Here is a 16,477-nt window from a genome sequence, read left to right on the forward strand (position 1 = left end):
TTTTGGTAGATGAAAAGGATCTAACTTGTTCTGCTTTGACAAGGTGGATGGGAGGATAGGAAGAAAGATGATGAATGAAAATTAAGCCCTGGGACCTGAACAGGATGGCACACTGTTTAGGGGCTATAGGCAGCAAAGCACATCAGAAGGAAAATGACTTAACCCTTCCCAGGTTCAGCTTCCTCATGGACAAATGAAAACATTAATAGCACCATTACATAAGATCCTCTGTGTAATGCAGCTGGCCTTACGCCTGGCTTGTACGAGCTGAAAAAAAAATGTGAGCAGAGATAGCATTGTTGAAGTTATATTAATAATGATGATGACTGTTATTACCATTATCCGTAGTAACAGTAGTCCTGGTGGAGGCAGCGTATGGTGACCTCAGGGTTAAGTGAAACTGATAGAGAAACTCATTAAATCACAGAATCGAAAATTCAATGAAAAAGTGGGGGCAGGGGTGTCAATACCAATCCTTCAAGACATCCTAACTTTGTCTAAGATGAGCTAGAAGGGAGATACCCTGGAGAAGTGATTTTAGAGCCAAACACACAGGGACACAAACCTTTAGCTCTGTCACTTGAGAATGTGTGACTTTAGGGAAGTCCAGAAACTTCCCAGAGTCTCGGGGTCTTTATTTGTAAAATGGGAATAGTCATACCTATATGCAGAGGACACATATAAAATAGATGTAACATGCATAATGTACGTAGGGACCAGCAAATATGTCCCTTCCTTCACCTGGTGGCCAAGCTCTTTCTATGGCTGGCAGACTGCAAAATGAGAAATCCGTCTGGGGAGGTGAGACACGGGAGAATGAGCATGGGGAGCTCTTTGTTAAGAGCAGAAAGAGGTCACCAGCTTCCTTACATTGTCCTCCCACTGGGGGAACTGATGGAATGTACAGTAGGGCTGCTAAATGTTAGAACTTGCACCCATATTTAGATACAGCATGTAGTGGAATAATTCTGAACCCACTGATGTAATGCGCTACTGCAAGATGGAAGCCATCCAGTGAAAAGGAGCCCCAAAATAGGTTTTCATGGAAATTTAACTCTGAACATTCTGATTTTGTACCTTACCATAAATGAGATCTGGAAAACACTTTTCTGCCATAAAATTGAAGATAATTTCCTAAGGATATATAAATTTAATGGCTATAAATACCTTCCCGTCATCACTCCAAGATATTTATCACTTGATCTGAGTTGTACGGAAGATATGCCATCCGTGACAGTCAAAACAAGTTTAAGAACTCTTTCCTATTTTAAATGTTATTTTCCTTGATGAAAATTTAATTCCATTGAAAAAAGAATCTTCAAAATCACCTCATATCTATTCTCAATGTTCCTGTCTTGACGACTTCATTCTTTACCTTTTCTTTTTCTAAATTCACAGAATACACTTGCTGTTGTGCGAAGACAGGCCCAAGACTTTGTTTTCTTAAGGTGTTGTGAAGGGAAACTAATATCAATTTTGACATTTTAAGTGCACTTTCAGAAAACCCTCTTTCTGATTTATATTAGCATTCCTGACACTGATGTGCGTTGTATGTCATTAGTTACTTAAATGTTTTCTATAATTATGTAAATTATGTTGACACTGTCTGGTAGGATGCTTACGCTTTATGATTTGGTCATCTGCAAAGTTCTAAAATGTACCTGATATCCATTTTCAAGTATTTTCAAATTAGACCGTTGTTAAAGGGTTCTTGCTCTCTTGTTGCCTTCTTTGCCTATAATGCTTAGTCTGCTGCTTTGCATGAGAGGCTCTTACATAAATATGCCCTGTTTCCCTCTCCCCACAGACTTTAAAAAAAAACAAAACAAAACAAAACAGGATAACCAAGTTATGATCATGGTCCAACAGAGCTCATGGTCAGATGGGGGAGATCCAGTCAGGTCCAGGTGTCCAGATTATGACAGGACCATGTGGAAGACAGGTGTTATTAATAAAGGGGTGGAAGACTACCAGGTCAGAGGAGAGAATGGCTCACTGTCCAGATGAGCCAAGGAAAGCTCCACAAACGAAGTGACCTCTAATCTGGGCCATGAGGGTTCCACAGGAGTTTGGTGAGTGAAGAAGTCAGGAGAAGAACATCCCAGGCAGAGGCACAGATAGAGAGGCATGGCCCGAAGGATGAGAAGTCAAGGAAGCCTGGGCTGCAAGAGCCTAAGCCCTGGCTGACCACCCTGGACAGCCAGAGCCCAGTGGGAATCACATGTGAAGGCCCTCAGAGCAAATCAGGGAAAAGGTCTTTATTCTATACACAGTGGAGCCACTGAAGTTCTCTAAGCAAAGAACGGATGGGATCTAACTTTTCAGAACATAACCAACATGGTGTGGAGGACAGACAGGTGCACAACCTCTCTGTTTAAGCAGTCTTGAGCAATATATTCAAAACCACAAAAGGGAAAACAATCTCCTTGCATCTTAATTAGGCTTATCTCAAATAGAAGATCGTACAGTTGTCGCCGGGTGGCTCATGAATGTATGGGAACGATAAATACAGTGTCCTAAGCAATCCTCAGAGATACTTGAAGAAAACAAAATGATAAATGTGGATCCTTCACTTAGTAGCCCAGAGCTCCAAGAAGGACTGTGGTCCACAGTACCTCTGCCATATTACTGATGGCATGGCAGGATGGTCCCGCCATATTGTGTGTGGGGACATGACCTACCAAACCTCTGCAGAGCCTGATGTGAGGACATGGTCTGCCATACCTCTGACAAATCCATGTGTGAGGACATGGTCTACCATGCTGCTGCCACATCCCTGTTTTAGGATGGGCATGGTCTACCTCACCTACGCCACATTCAAGTGTAGAGCCCTAAGGAGGTAGTTGTTCTTAACCCCACTACTGCCCAGGCTGTAGAAACAGGCACAAAAATTGGTGTAACAGGAGGTGAAGGGAGGTATGTAATTCACCTTTTGTGAGCCAGGATCATAATGATGAAAGATGTTGACGAAGGAACAAAGAGAAATATTTAAAATGAATGAAGTATTAAATGCATGAATATATGAATAAATGAATAATAAATCATGCGTTAGAAGCGAGAAGTAAACAAAAACCTAAAAATAAGGGAGAAGGAAATACAAAGAGAGGTATTATTTTTAAAAATAAAGAAGAAAATAAAGGAAGATGAGTCAGAGAAAGAGATAACATGAAAAGGTAAACACAGTGATCCATATATGTACTTAGAGATTTTTTTTTTTCATTTCCTTAGAAGCTTGTTTACCTTCCTCACATGCTTTTGTGTGTTCTTGGTGAGTAGAGATGAATAGATGGAAAAATCAGAACCTGGGCCCTCAAAAAGACTAGCTCTTCCTTCATACTCTTCTCAAACCATCTGTTAAGGGTTTAAGGTTTTATCTGGGGGAAACCTACCCCACGTTAGAAATCACTAGCTCTCTGACCTATCTGTTCTAAACACACATCTGTCCATACCTCATAGCTTCAACCTGGGGAGAGGGGTGGCAAATCACATTTTCTAAATCTTAAGGAAACACAGTGTAGGAAATGTGTTGTGGGTGGAAGTTCCCAGAATTATGTGGGGTATCCATGAGTTCTACCGGACACCTCATGGAGGTAGGTCCTCTCACTCATCTTGGACCATGCTGGTGATCACTGTTTCGGGAGATAGACCGCCCACAGAAACCGTGATGCTTCTGGCAGGCCGAGAGAATATGGTATTTAGGACAGGCTTGGCACATCCTCGTCCAGAAAAGATGCAAACCAGTGGACACTTTCGTTCCTTTCGCAACTGCACAGCTCAGCAGGGAGGCCTCAATTGGTATGGGGGCTACCTATTCATCAGCACCACACAGGGCAGTCATCAGTTAAAGAGCAGTTAGTTCTCTTCGGGAACAATGTGAACTACCCTCCTGGAGGAAAACGGAGGCCACAATGGGCCAGGGCCCTCGGTGTGGGTGCAGGGGGCGGCCCTCTAATAACACACCAAATGGGCAGCCCTGTGCTGGCAGGCCACCCAAGCACATTCGGCAGGAGGTACCACATGCTCAGGAAGCCGCTAACACACCAAGCCCCTTATTTGCAGCCCGGGAGTGCTGGTGCCAACCTTTCGCAAATCAGAAAGTGAATGTGAAGTACTATTATTTCGGTAGGGAAACTGATGTTTGCTCCCAGGTCCCAATTTAAGGAGACATAAGAAAAAACTGCCGATTCTAAAGATGGAGAAAATTAACAGGTACAGGAGAACTTTGAGTATGGGCTCAGAATGGGACTGAGGGGGAGATGGGAGGCTTCCAATGGTCCTCTTACCTTTTTGTCACTCAGGCCAGAAACCTGGTCCACATACTCCTCCTGGATCATGAAGGCGGCTAAGTTGGCAGTGTAGCTGGCCAGGAAGATGACAGCAAAGAAGGCCCACACTGACACCATGATCTTGGAGGTGGTCCCCTTTGGGTTCTGCACAGGTACGGAGTTGTTAAACACGAGACCCCAGAGTAACCAAATAGCTTTGCCGATGGTGAAAGATGGGCCACCTGGCTCTGTGATGATGAAAAGACAAGGACAGAAAGTTAAGACAGAGTCACTGGTCCTATCTAAACAGAGAGACCAGCTCTGTGTAGACAAATACACAGAGCTGGTCAGTTCCTGCTCAAAGCAGGAAACCCTCCGACTAAGAGGCAGACATTTTTAAGTTGAGAGTTTGTGTCTCTCTTCTGGGACCCCCCAGGAAGGCAGAAGAGGGTTCTTTAGAAGAAAATCCAGGGGCGTGGGGTGTGTGTGGGATCCTGCTTCAACTAACGGTCATGACTAAGCTAGGGCACTGGAAAGGCCAGCTTCCTGCCCCCATGTAGACAAGACTCTCAAGACCACATGAAAACTGAATGACAAAGGCCACTACCCCATTACTGTCACACGCACATCCTCATTACTGTTGTTCCTAAAATTTCTATTTGTATCTACCAAGAAAGGATTTCAACTTCAAAAAAGGTCAACAAGAACCGTATGGAATGTTCTTCTACCTTCGGCATGGACCTCCTACAATTTTATTCACACGGATGCTAGATGGCTTTGAATGTCCTTTATCCTAATTTTTCTTTAGCTTCTAGCACTTAGCACCAAATGTTTCCAAGACAACCTCGACCCCACTCCAATGCCAACGCATCCCAACTGGGTTTCCGACCATGGTAGCTTCTTGTACAAGAATATCAGGAAGCCCAGGGAGGAAGCCACAGACCCCTGGCTTGGCCACGCTATCTGAGGGCAGAAAGGCAGACTGTCTCTGACCCTCCTCCACCCAACCTTTATATTCACAGTGCCAAGGCTTCTGCCCAGAGATTTATTGTTGCCTCGCCGCTTTCAACGCTTGGCGATGGCAAAATCTCGCCTGATGTCTGGGTCTGCATGTAGCCCCTCCGCTGCAGAAACGAACATCTGCCCGCACAGTTTCACCACACATTAGCACAGGTCTTACGATGTTATCTGTGATCCTGATAGCATCTGCTCTGACAACTAAATCAGTGACTACACATGTCAAGCCTCGTATCTAACCGTGCGCACACATCTGTGCATGTGGACCTGATTTCATGGAACAGATGTGTAACTCCAAAGTTGTTCATAAATCAAAGCTTTGTACATTGTAAAATGCTCCAAGGAGACTTGATATTTAAAGCAGTCCCATGTGGAATTCCTTCGTGAGGACAGGCGCCCCTTGGTTGGCTAAGTAATTGTAAGCCCTCGCTTTGAATTTTGTGGCTGGATTTTTTGCCTCCTTGATTTTCTTCAAGGTGAAGGGACAACATACACTCACTTCAGCTCTTGACGCTGTCAACATATGTACGTACTCAGGTGTTTCTCAGATGTTTTGCTTGTTACTAATGCCCCTCGGGATGGGGAGCAGGTCATGGCTTCTGGAAGACCCTTTGGCACAGGCACAAAGCCCCCTGATTGCACCATATTGTGGAGACATTCAAACTTCCAGGCTGAAGAAGGTAGGCTGGCCCCTGGAAATGCCTCAGGGCATCAGTGGTTCACAACCTGGACTGTTAGAAGTACCAGGGGAGTTTTCATACAACACTGCTGCCAAGCCCCCAGCCCCAAAGATTCTTATTCAATTGTGGTGGGTGGTTATTCTAACCTGCAACCAAGGTAGAGAACCACTATTTTGAAACATAGTAGTGGTCCAAGACCCACCCTGGAATTAGTGGGTCAGAATATTAGAAAATGAGGTCCAAGCACCTTTGTCTTTTAAGTGCCCCACAGATCATTCTTTGTGTAGCTGGGGTTAAAAAAGACTTCCGTCTTGGAGGCATAATTTCTGAATAAAACTCATTCTGGATGGGAGAAGACTCAGAAAAAAGTGTAGTAGTTCCTAATTCTGGGATTCTCAGAAAGTTTCGGATGAGTTATTTATAGGGGTCCCAAGTCCCCCTTCAAGAATCTAGTAAATGTTTTGTGAAGCCTCATAAATGCCTCAAACACACGGGCAGCCCTCATATCTCTGGACCCACTTAGCCAGAAAACTGGACTGCCCCCAACAGTAGCTATGGGTGCAAATCGCTATCTGCTGGCCATTTTATTTCAACCACCCAATGTCTATACTCCCTGGCAGGGGCAGCTGAGCCAGGGTCGTAGGCTTTGGAGATCTTGTACCTCAGAGGTGGAGAACTCCTTCAGCCACAACTATGCTGCATATATCCCGGGGCAGCCTAATTTTCTTTATTCTTAATATATGGAGTATAGCTGCCTTGTTTGTCCATCTGTTCAAACAGACTGCTCACAGCCTAAGGTTATCAAAATAGTTTCCTCTGACATGTTTATGCTACATGAATCTACGAGCAGCTTCCCTCTCATTTACCCTGGGGTAGAACTGGGCTCGCTGGGTGAGGCTTCTGCCAGCGAGGGACATAGAGATCCAGACTAACCTCTTAATTGGGGTATTTCGAATGAGTTGCCAAGCTGTTGACATAGAAGGCTGAAGGTTCATTTTCAGAAATGGGTAAGTCGGGGAGCGGGCAGACACTAAATGAGGAGTAGAGAGACTCAGAATGGAGAACAAGAGACGACAATGCAGAAATGTAATAGTCGTGGCTGGCCTTACCTCTGCCATCAGCGAGGCACCTGTTATAACCCACAGGGCTGAAGTACTCAAAGACGAAGACAGCCACGGCTGAGACGATGAGCAGCATCACGAACATCATAACCCATACGTCAGCACTGAATGGCTCTGGGGAGGGAAAAAAAAAAAATCAGTGCTCAGAATTAAAACAGAGAACAAACAGATTCTGATTAATTTGCGTATTCATTTGCTCAGGCAACGTGTATTTTGTTGGGGGGAAACAAACCACAGGTGTGTTGCGTCTCTCCCGAGAGCTAGGGCCTGGGTCGGGGAGGAGTGACAGGCTGCATCTGAGTGTCTCCATTGCCCTGATGGGCAGGTCAAGGTCTATTTTCTCTCAAACACATGAGAAGGAGAGCTTCTTGCCTATGAACTTTTTGAGTTAGTTTCTGCTATTGCCAGGAAATGTCCATCTGCAAGAAGTACTAGATTGGGGTAAGTGAATCATAGGGAACAGGTTCTTGGTTTATGTTGTCCCCTATATGGCCACACCGCATGATGGAGGCCTGGAAAAAGCTTTCACCAATGCTTCCTCCGAAGCTTGTGCACAAATTCATTCTCCACAGATGTTAGTTGCTATTTCAGGCTTGACTTGATTTGGTAATAACTACATCCAATCAGTAACTCTTTTGCCCCCTTGCCTCACCTCTCCTAAACTTCCTAGTCTACATTTACTTTACAACCCACTTGGATGTGGTGTATTTTATGGGGCATCATTAGGGCATGAGAATAGAAGTCAATGTCAAAAAAAAAAAAAAAATCCATCCACATTGATAATCGGTATCTGTAACAGTGGGAACGTAGCCCATGACAAGGGAACACGCCTCAGCTATAATTAACAGAACAACTACAAGCTATTCCCTCACGCCAAGTGAAAGCGTTGACAGGATAAGACCAGGCAAGAGAGCAAGAATGTTCTCCACGTGCTTTCTTTAATTTCTTTAATCATTCTTGCTGAATCCCTTACATGGATCTCAAGCTCTCTGGCTTGGAGGTGTCTAGAAATTGAACACTGTATTCCAAGAGCCACCTCTCTGAAGGCCTACAAAAAGGGACAATTGCTATGCATTCCCACGATACAATGTTCCCTCAATTGTGTCTCAAAATAGTTCTGGCCTTTTTAGCTGTCACATCACATTGTAAACTCATAACTAAGTGAATTAACATACTGTTTTTTCCATCTTCCAAATCATTAATAAAGATGAAGTTGAGAAAGGAGAAAAATTGGCTGGAAATTAGAAAACATTTTCTTTACTTGAAACCTACGTTTTACTTTTGCACTTTTGAAGGGAATGATAAAAACCTGGTCACTTGACAATTTAAAAAGGACCCTGATAAGGCACATACCGACCGTGAAATGCAAAACCTTTCAGTGGCAGCCAGAGATGTGAGGGCAGCAGGTTTAATTCAAAGCCACTCTATGGTGGAGCAGGGAAGGCCCCCGCCCCCTCGGTTCTCACTGATTGCAGTCCTACCCTGATTTCATTGCTGACTAAGATTAGGGAATAACTGAGTAAAAGCATCCTCTCCAGGCTTTCTTTTCCCCCATGGAGCCCAGGGCAGCCTTCTGTACACAAAATATCACAGACATTTGTATTGGTTTTTACGATTTAGAAAGTACTTTCACCATATGTTTTATATAATCCTTATAATGGCCCTTTCATTATGATACTACCGTATCTATTTTACAGAAGTCAAGGTCTTTTCCCAAGTTCCTACTCAGAAAGTGGCAGGGCCAGGTTATAATCTGAGGTCTTCTGGGGCAAAGTTTGTACTTTCTCATTGTATTATATCACTTCCTTGTCTCTGCCCATCACATCGGTGCCTGATTTAGGAGCTGCACTCTGAAATGTCCCCATGAGAACTGGAATGCAGGCTCTGAAGGCAGCCACATCTGGGCTTTAATCATAGGTCTGTCAGCTGTGAACTGACAGGTTGTTAGAAAATTGCTTACTGGGTCTAAGACTCAGTTTCCCGAGCCATAAAATGGGTATAATAATAGTATCGATGAGTATCAGTGAGATAATATAACAAAAGGATGTACAGTAATGCTTGGAACACCACCATAACAGGTGTTCAATAAATGTTGGCTTCTTTTACCCCTGCAAATAACTGCTTCTCCTCTGAACACACACACACACACACACACGCACACACGTGCGTGTGCACACACGCACCCTGCCTGGCCCCGCTATGTCATTCTAGGGCTATGCTGATATATCACTGGCTCTTCCAGTTCAGAAATTGAGGTTAGTGCTATACTGATGGGTAAGAATTAGAATGTAGTTTTGTCTGTATCTCTTAATGTTCCAATTATCCTTGCAAAGGAAAAAAGCAAATAAAATACATAAAGCTGCTATGAGGATTAATGCATATAATGTGTGTGCTCTCTAATAACATTTCACATAAAATTGGCAGGGCCAGAACCTGCCTCACTGTAAGAAGGCTAGCTGAGAAACTTGAGTAATTAATGGAAAAATTCTATGGGACCTATAACTCCACTTTATAGTACATTAATTAAAAGCTTTCCCCTCCCCCCTCTTGCCTGCTGGAATAGAGCTTAAAGAAACACTAGTCAAGATCTATTCCAATATCCTCAAGGAAAAAAAAAAAAAAGTTGATGTCCTTCAGAGAGTTTGTGATTCATCCAAGGGTTTCCGGTTTGTTTATGGCCAAGCCAGGCCTCCTGTCTCCTAGCCCAATGTCCTGTTCTCGAGGTGACATTTTATTTTCCCACGCCTTGCTCTCACGGCCCCTGCAAAAAAATATGGGGTATGAGCTCACAAAGGAGCTCATCTAATTGAAATCTTGGCCTTATCTCACCAGGTCTTATATCATATCTAAGGTTTTCGACACAAAAAGTGATGCTGGAGAGTAGGGAAGTACAGAATGGAACAAGGAAGGACGGGGTAGAGTGGGAGGAAGCATCGGATCAGCTGTACCTGACAAAGCTCAGAAAAATGTATGTAAAAACAGAAAACCTCTTTTGGGAGCCTGGAGTTCAATTCTTGAAGATAATTAAAAAAGTTTTTCAATGATAGCAAGAATTAGAGATTCTTAAAGCAGGAAGTAGCCTCAGAGATCAGCTGGTTGAAATGGCTTCTTCTATGGATGAGGGGAACTGAGTCCCAGGATGGAGCACATTTGCTCAGGGTCAAGTGATGAGTAAGTGGCAGGAATGGGACTAGAGTAGGAGCCCTGCCTGCCCAGCCAGCACTGTTTTCTTACAGGGTCATATGCTCTCCTATTGGTTTTGGGTATTTTTCAGTGTTCACATTTGAGAATAATCGATTTTGAAGTCCCCCAAATTAAATAAGCTCCTGCCAAACCAACTCTTGGCTGAGGCAGCCTGGCCACGTGCTCCTTCACTTGATCCTCACACCAAGTACCCATCCTCATGTCCACGTGCTTCCCGCAGGCAAGCGTAGCACTTACCTAAGAAGGCAGAAGGTGAGACAGTCCCGTTGCTACGCGACACCATGACACTGATACCGGTCTCTATGAAGGGCACAGAGAAGTCGACCACCTCAGACCGCTCCTCATTGATGGTGAGCGACCCCACCGCCATGTAGGCCCTCTTCATGACCACCTGGGAGAAAGGTACAGTGCTCCGTTAGGGGGCTCAGGAAGGCAAGGGGCTGCCGCATGGAGAACAGAGCCCAGCAGCGGTTTCCTTAGTAGAGTGGGAACGGGAAGTCTCTTCACTATTTTCTACTTTCTAAAATTTATAGAGGAGCGTTTTTTTTTTTATATTGGCGGGAAACAAAATACATGAAAAATGGAAATGGCCCTGACGTTCTGACACTCACCTCTCCAATCATACCATTCCAGGTTCCATTGATCTTCTTCCCATGCTTGCCATTGGTAACCAGGTAAAGATCATAAGTGAACTTCACAGATTTAGAAATTTTCTTAAGGATGTCAATACAGAACCCCTTGCAGCACTTTTTGATGTAACCTGGCTCCTCATCTGTTTTATTCCTAACCAGTTGAAGAAACAAACAAACAAACAAACAAACAAAAAAAACAAGGCTTTATACAAGAGGCAGGTATTACCCTTTACCAGGAAAACTCCAACCCAAAAGCAGGTCTTCCCCTTCACCGCTCAGCACAGTGTGTATCAGACCTGAGTGAGGAAATAAATGAGACCACGGAATCCTGATTCTTTCATTAGCTCATCATATTGAACCATGTTTTCTCACATTTTTTAGTGCTCCTTTGAAGTATAATGTACATCAGGAAGGTGCGCCTACCCCTAAGGGTTCAATTGGATAAATTTGCACACACTGAATGCACCCATTTAACCAGCACCAAATTGAGATACAGAAAAATTACCCTTTTATTTTCTCTTCCAGGCATTTCCCACCCTTATCAAAGAGGATCATTATCTGACTTGTAATGGGATAGCAGCTTATTTTTACCTATTTCCAAAAATGTTTCTAAATCTCAAAATTTCAGGGCACAACGGCTCAAGAAAACATGGTTCAACACCAATGCAAATTTGAATCTCTATAAATTTGAGGTCCTGGCTGTTGAGAACAGGCAAGGCCAGAGATATGTGAGCATAGTCAGCAGGAAGTCTCCCAGGTCAGGATCTGGACAGAACCACAGGGCTGCTCAGTAATTCCATTGCTCAGTAGCAACTGAAAATTGCACATGGTGCCCAATTCATTCTATGCCTCAGGTCCCCGCCCAGGCAGGTGCTGACAGCTGTAGTAAATCTGCCTATCCCACGCCACCCGGAGCACTGGGGAAGGGGCCATACTCAGAGACTATGCGTTTTTGGCAGGGGACTGTGTTCCTCATGCAGGTTCCACTCAGAGGGTCCACACTTTCCACAATGACAAAGGGGGCCTCCTCCAGGGTTACAATGCTCAGATGGTCATCCTCCTGTTCTTCTGTCTCAGGACACATTCGGGGCCACACGTAGTACTTCATCTGCAGGGACTTGTCTTTCCACTTGCCCACCTGCACAGGGGGTAAACAAAAGACTCAGAAACCACTGGCAAGAGACCTCAGCAGCCTCTCCTGGTATCACCCAGGAAGCTATTAAACAAAGGTAAACAGTCACAGGCATTGAACGTAATAGAGGGGAAATTCTTTTTAACCTGTATGCTCAAAAGGAGTCTACCATGTCCATATCTAAGAAAGGTAATATATTCATTTGCTCACTCACTTACCAAACACTAAAAGAGGATCTACCATGTGCTGGGCACCCTGCAAAACCTTGGGGCTCAACAAAGCATCATTCTGCCCTTCATCAAGCTCACATTGAGTGAAGGAGTCAGAAATGTAAACAAATGTTTACAGTGATAGATGGTAAGTGCTAACACAGAAGCTTGTACAAGTGTTGGGAGGATGCCGGAGCTTCCTGCTTTGAGTGGCTGGTGGTTTTTTTCCTACTTAACTGTAACAAGGAGCATGATAGTGAGAGCAGCAAATAGCTCTGGAAAGGTCAACAGAATGACTGGAGCAAATGAGCCAGAAGGATGTGTTTTGGCTTGTAACAGAGGTCCAGTGGGAAGCCATGTGGAGAACTGGGTAGATCTGAATTGGAATAAAATGGTAAGTCAGGATTAAAGAATACTGATGCAGCTTAGCTGGGGAAGGAAGCATGGCTGGGCTGGTGGTGAATGCCACGGGTCAAGGCAGATATGCACCTGCTGGGTTGGGTGGGAGCCCCGGGATGAATCGCATAGGTCTTTCTGTGTGCACAGGCTATGTACTCCGACTTCAGGGAGCACCATTCAAACATAGTCCGGTGGGATAAGTGGGTGCCCCCTGGAATCATTCACGTGGTGGCCCTGCGGCCAATCATCAGGAGAAATGTGTGGGTTCCATTATCTTTTCGAAGAACCATTCATTCCTATTTTTATAATAGAATCTGTAGGACTTTGTTGGTGGGTTCTTGTTCTCACTCTGCCCTTGAGTTTACTGAAGAGAGAACACCTTTTCATTTTCTATAACCAAACATCTTCAATTACCCCAGGAATTATGGATTGTAAGCTCCTGCATCTTCCCAATCTATAATTTCCTCCATGCAGCAATGCAAATTAGCAGCGTAAGTGTGGCACCAGGACTACAAAACTACTTAATTATTAACTACATAAATCAATAAGGAGCAACAAATGGGCAGCACTTCATAAGTTTTCAAGGAAAGAGGCTTAGATTTCCACATTCATACAAAACCAAAATTCCTTCCTTTGTGTCTGCTTTTGTCTCCAGTTAGGTTTCTACCTGGTAACTCCCCAGGTGTGGTTTGTATCTCCCTCCCACCTGCCTAGTAGGCACCGCCTACTTCTACCCCCATATTAGGTCTGTATAGCCGTGGCCCTTGTCTTACTGTATCACTATAACATGGACAGTGGCTTGGTGTCCTGGACCAACTTGTTGGGCATTAACCTTGGTGCTATTTTTCTTCCAAGTGTATAAGCCATATTTCACTTTTGTATTCAGAATTAGGCACTGAACCAAATGTTTGCTTTCCTTTTTGTGTATTGTCTTCTCTGAACTGAAGGTCCTATTTTGGTGCAAGTCTGTTTTTCTTCATACTGCTAAGAGTACTTATTTCTCAAGTAGAACTATCCAAATAGCTTCCCAGCCATATGTGGATATTTATGTCTTCGGCCAGTGGTTAGAAGAGAGGTAGAGCTTGGGGGAGGGGAGACCCCACCCTGGGGGCCCATGATGTTGGGTCACCTCCAACTCGCCCTATTTATCCCAGTGGCCAAACTGATACCATTTTCTGCATGTTCAGGGATGGGAAAAAGTTGGGAATCCCTCATGCAACTATTTTTACTTATTTATTTTTTTCATTCTTATCATTTTCTCCCAATAGTCTCTTTGGGGTCTTTTCTTTTAAATCCCAATTTCTTCTCTTCTATCCTTACTGCTATTAGCCTAGTCCAGTGGTGCAGCAGCCCATTCTGGGATTGCCGCAGGCAACTTCCAGCTTCACACAGGGTACCCACCCCCCAGAGAGCACTGTGGACACTGCTGCCAGATGGCTCTTCCTAAAACATCACTTGGTTATATAACCGCTATTTAAGAATTCCAACAGCCTCTCACTGCCCTCGGGATGTGTCCAAACTTCTCACCTACATGGTCAAGGTGTGTGCATTCAGCTTCGTCTACCTTGACAGAGTTAACTTCACTATTTTGAAATATGAATCCTTTGTTCATACTGGGAAAGGAAGTTATTGGTATTGAGAGCTAATATAGGTTAATCAGGAACAGGTTTCAACAAGCAAGCAGCCTTTTCTTTTCTAATAGACTTACTGTATCTGTAAGACAAAAATGCTGCAGACACAGCATTTTGGCAAAGTTTCTCATGACGCTCTTGTGAACAACATGGAATATAATATCGATTATTGTATACTTTGACAGATTTGAAAGGAGTATAAAATATTTATTAAACAAAAGATTGTTTAATGAATCAATGCCAACAAGGAAAGAGGTCTTTAGTGATATGTCAGGAGACTCTGTTCTTGCAAGTGGCCTGCATAGTGTTTCATAAAACCAAACAGAAGTAACGCTTACAAAACTGCAGATAACACAAAGCTAAATGGAATAGAAGATATACTGCATTGCAGAATCAAGGTTGGAAGTGATATGAATTAACTGGAATGGGCTAAACCAAATGGAATGAAATTTAATAATATTTATACATGAAGTCGAGCATTTAGATTTTTTAAAAAGCAACTGCATAGTATTTAAAAGGAGGTATTTCAACTAACAGCAGTTTATAAAAGCTATTGCAATAACAAATGGTATCTTTATGGATGTACAGTATCTAGCACATGGGGTGAGGGAAGGGCACAGATGATCCCACTCTGCTCTGTGTTCATCATACCACAGCTGGGAAACTAGCTGTTGATCCTATAATTCTATGAGAAATGATTTTTATTTACTAGATCATTCTCCTTTATCCAACAATAACCTGCATACGGAGTCCCCGCTAGCATACCTTTTCTCAACTTCCCAATAAGCTAGCCGGGTCATTCCTTGCTTCACTTTAGTTCAATTCAACCTACAGCAACTGCATGCTAAGCACTGGGCTATGTGTTACAGGTAACAATACCAGGTAGCATTTAGCAAGGGCTTCGGATACAGTAGGCACTGAACATTCTAAAAATCTCATTAATCATCGCAGCAAGCTTGTGAGATGGGGCTATTATTTAATGTCTCATTTTACAGAGGAGAACAGAGGGGTTTGATGACTTACCCACACCGTCATGGTGCGTGAGTGCAATGTCAGGATTTGAAGCTGAACGATCTGGCTCCCGAGCTTGGGCTGTACCCACTACCCAGCACTGGGGCTCTGCCCTTGACGGAGTAAATCACGATCCCTGTCCTCTGAGGACGGTCAAGAGAGGAAAGACACTATCTACTGATGATAACATCAAATTAGGCTTTGGTAATTACCTAATAAAAGGTATAAATAAAGTACTCTGGGATTCAGAATAGAAGTGATTATTTCTGAAAGTGTCGGGGAAAAGCTTGATGAAGACCCTTGTCTTTGAGCTGGGCCCTGAAATGTGATAGTGCATTAGGTGAAGAGTACTCTATCCACCAAGGCAATAGCAAGAGCAAAGGATCAAAGTCCTACTGTTGCTCAAAAGAGAGATCAAGGATAGTCCTTCACAGCTGAAAGGTATGATGTGTGGGGAGAAATGGTCTAACTCAGTTCTCCTCCTCCTTAAAGACCTGTTCATTCTAGCCGGACAATCTTCATTTTCTAGAGAACCAACTAGATAGCACTCCTCTCTTCACAACTCCTTGTTCAATGGCGTCATGCCGATAGCTTGAAATTAGCTGGGGGCACCCATGAAATTGGCAAACACCGCAATTCTGGGCTTCCCCTGCCCATCCCCCAGTTATTAAATATTTGCCAACCCACAAATGGCCCAGAGTAACCAAATCGTTCATTATTTCATGCTATTCACTACCTTATTTAGTGACTTTAACTTTTCAGGAGTCTTGTCTCCTACCCTAAATTCTGAATGTAACCCTAAGTATTTTTGTGACCATGGACAAATGTTTAAAACTCTGAGTCTCAGTTCCCATATCCATAAAATAAGGGAATGATTTCTAAGGTGCCTTGCATAAAATCTCATGATCCCAGGATCTTTTTAGGACTGAGGCTCTCTACCACACTTCCATCTGATTAGAATCCAGTGAAAAAGTGTTCTACATGGTTATTTCCTCAAGGGAGGGAAGTGTCTGATTTGTTTGCACAAAAAGATTAGCTTGTCTTAAAGTAATGATTCGTTTTGTTTTTTTTTTTTTTTTTTTTTAGTAATGATTCTTTTTTATTGTTTCTTCAAGGACGACTGCCGTGAAGAGGTTAACAAATTCCCGAGGACTGAAAAGAGAAACAATTTTAGGG

General features: G+C 43.5%; 1 protein-coding gene across 3 annotated transcripts in view; it reads right to left on the reverse strand.

Annotated features, from left to right (window-relative positions):
* The window catches only part of GRIN2B (glutamate ionotropic receptor NMDA type subunit 2B), a 403,399-nt gene that overhangs the window by 39,731 nt on the left and 347,191 nt on the right, over positions 1 to 16,477 (reverse strand). For all 3 annotated transcript variants that reach the window (XM_036074447.2, XM_036074448.2, XM_078075633.1), the window contains 5 exons: positions 11,855 to 12,057; positions 10,899 to 11,070; positions 10,525 to 10,678; positions 7,072 to 7,197; positions 4,284 to 4,513 (listed from right to left, as the gene is read on the reverse strand). In XM_036074447.2, the coding sequence (XP_035930340.1) occupies positions 4,284 to 4,513; positions 7,072 to 7,197; positions 10,525 to 10,678; positions 10,899 to 11,070; positions 11,855 to 12,057 (885 nt within the window). The remainder of the gene's footprint in view (positions 1 to 4,283; positions 4,514 to 7,071; positions 7,198 to 10,524; positions 10,679 to 10,898; positions 11,071 to 11,854; positions 12,058 to 16,477) is intronic.

The sequence above is a fragment of the Halichoerus grypus genome, chromosome 6 (genome assembly GCF_964656455.1).
Source record: "Halichoerus grypus chromosome 6, mHalGry1.hap1.1, whole genome shotgun sequence".
NCBI classification, from domain to species: Eukaryota; Metazoa; Chordata; class Mammalia; order Carnivora; family Phocidae; genus Halichoerus; species Halichoerus grypus.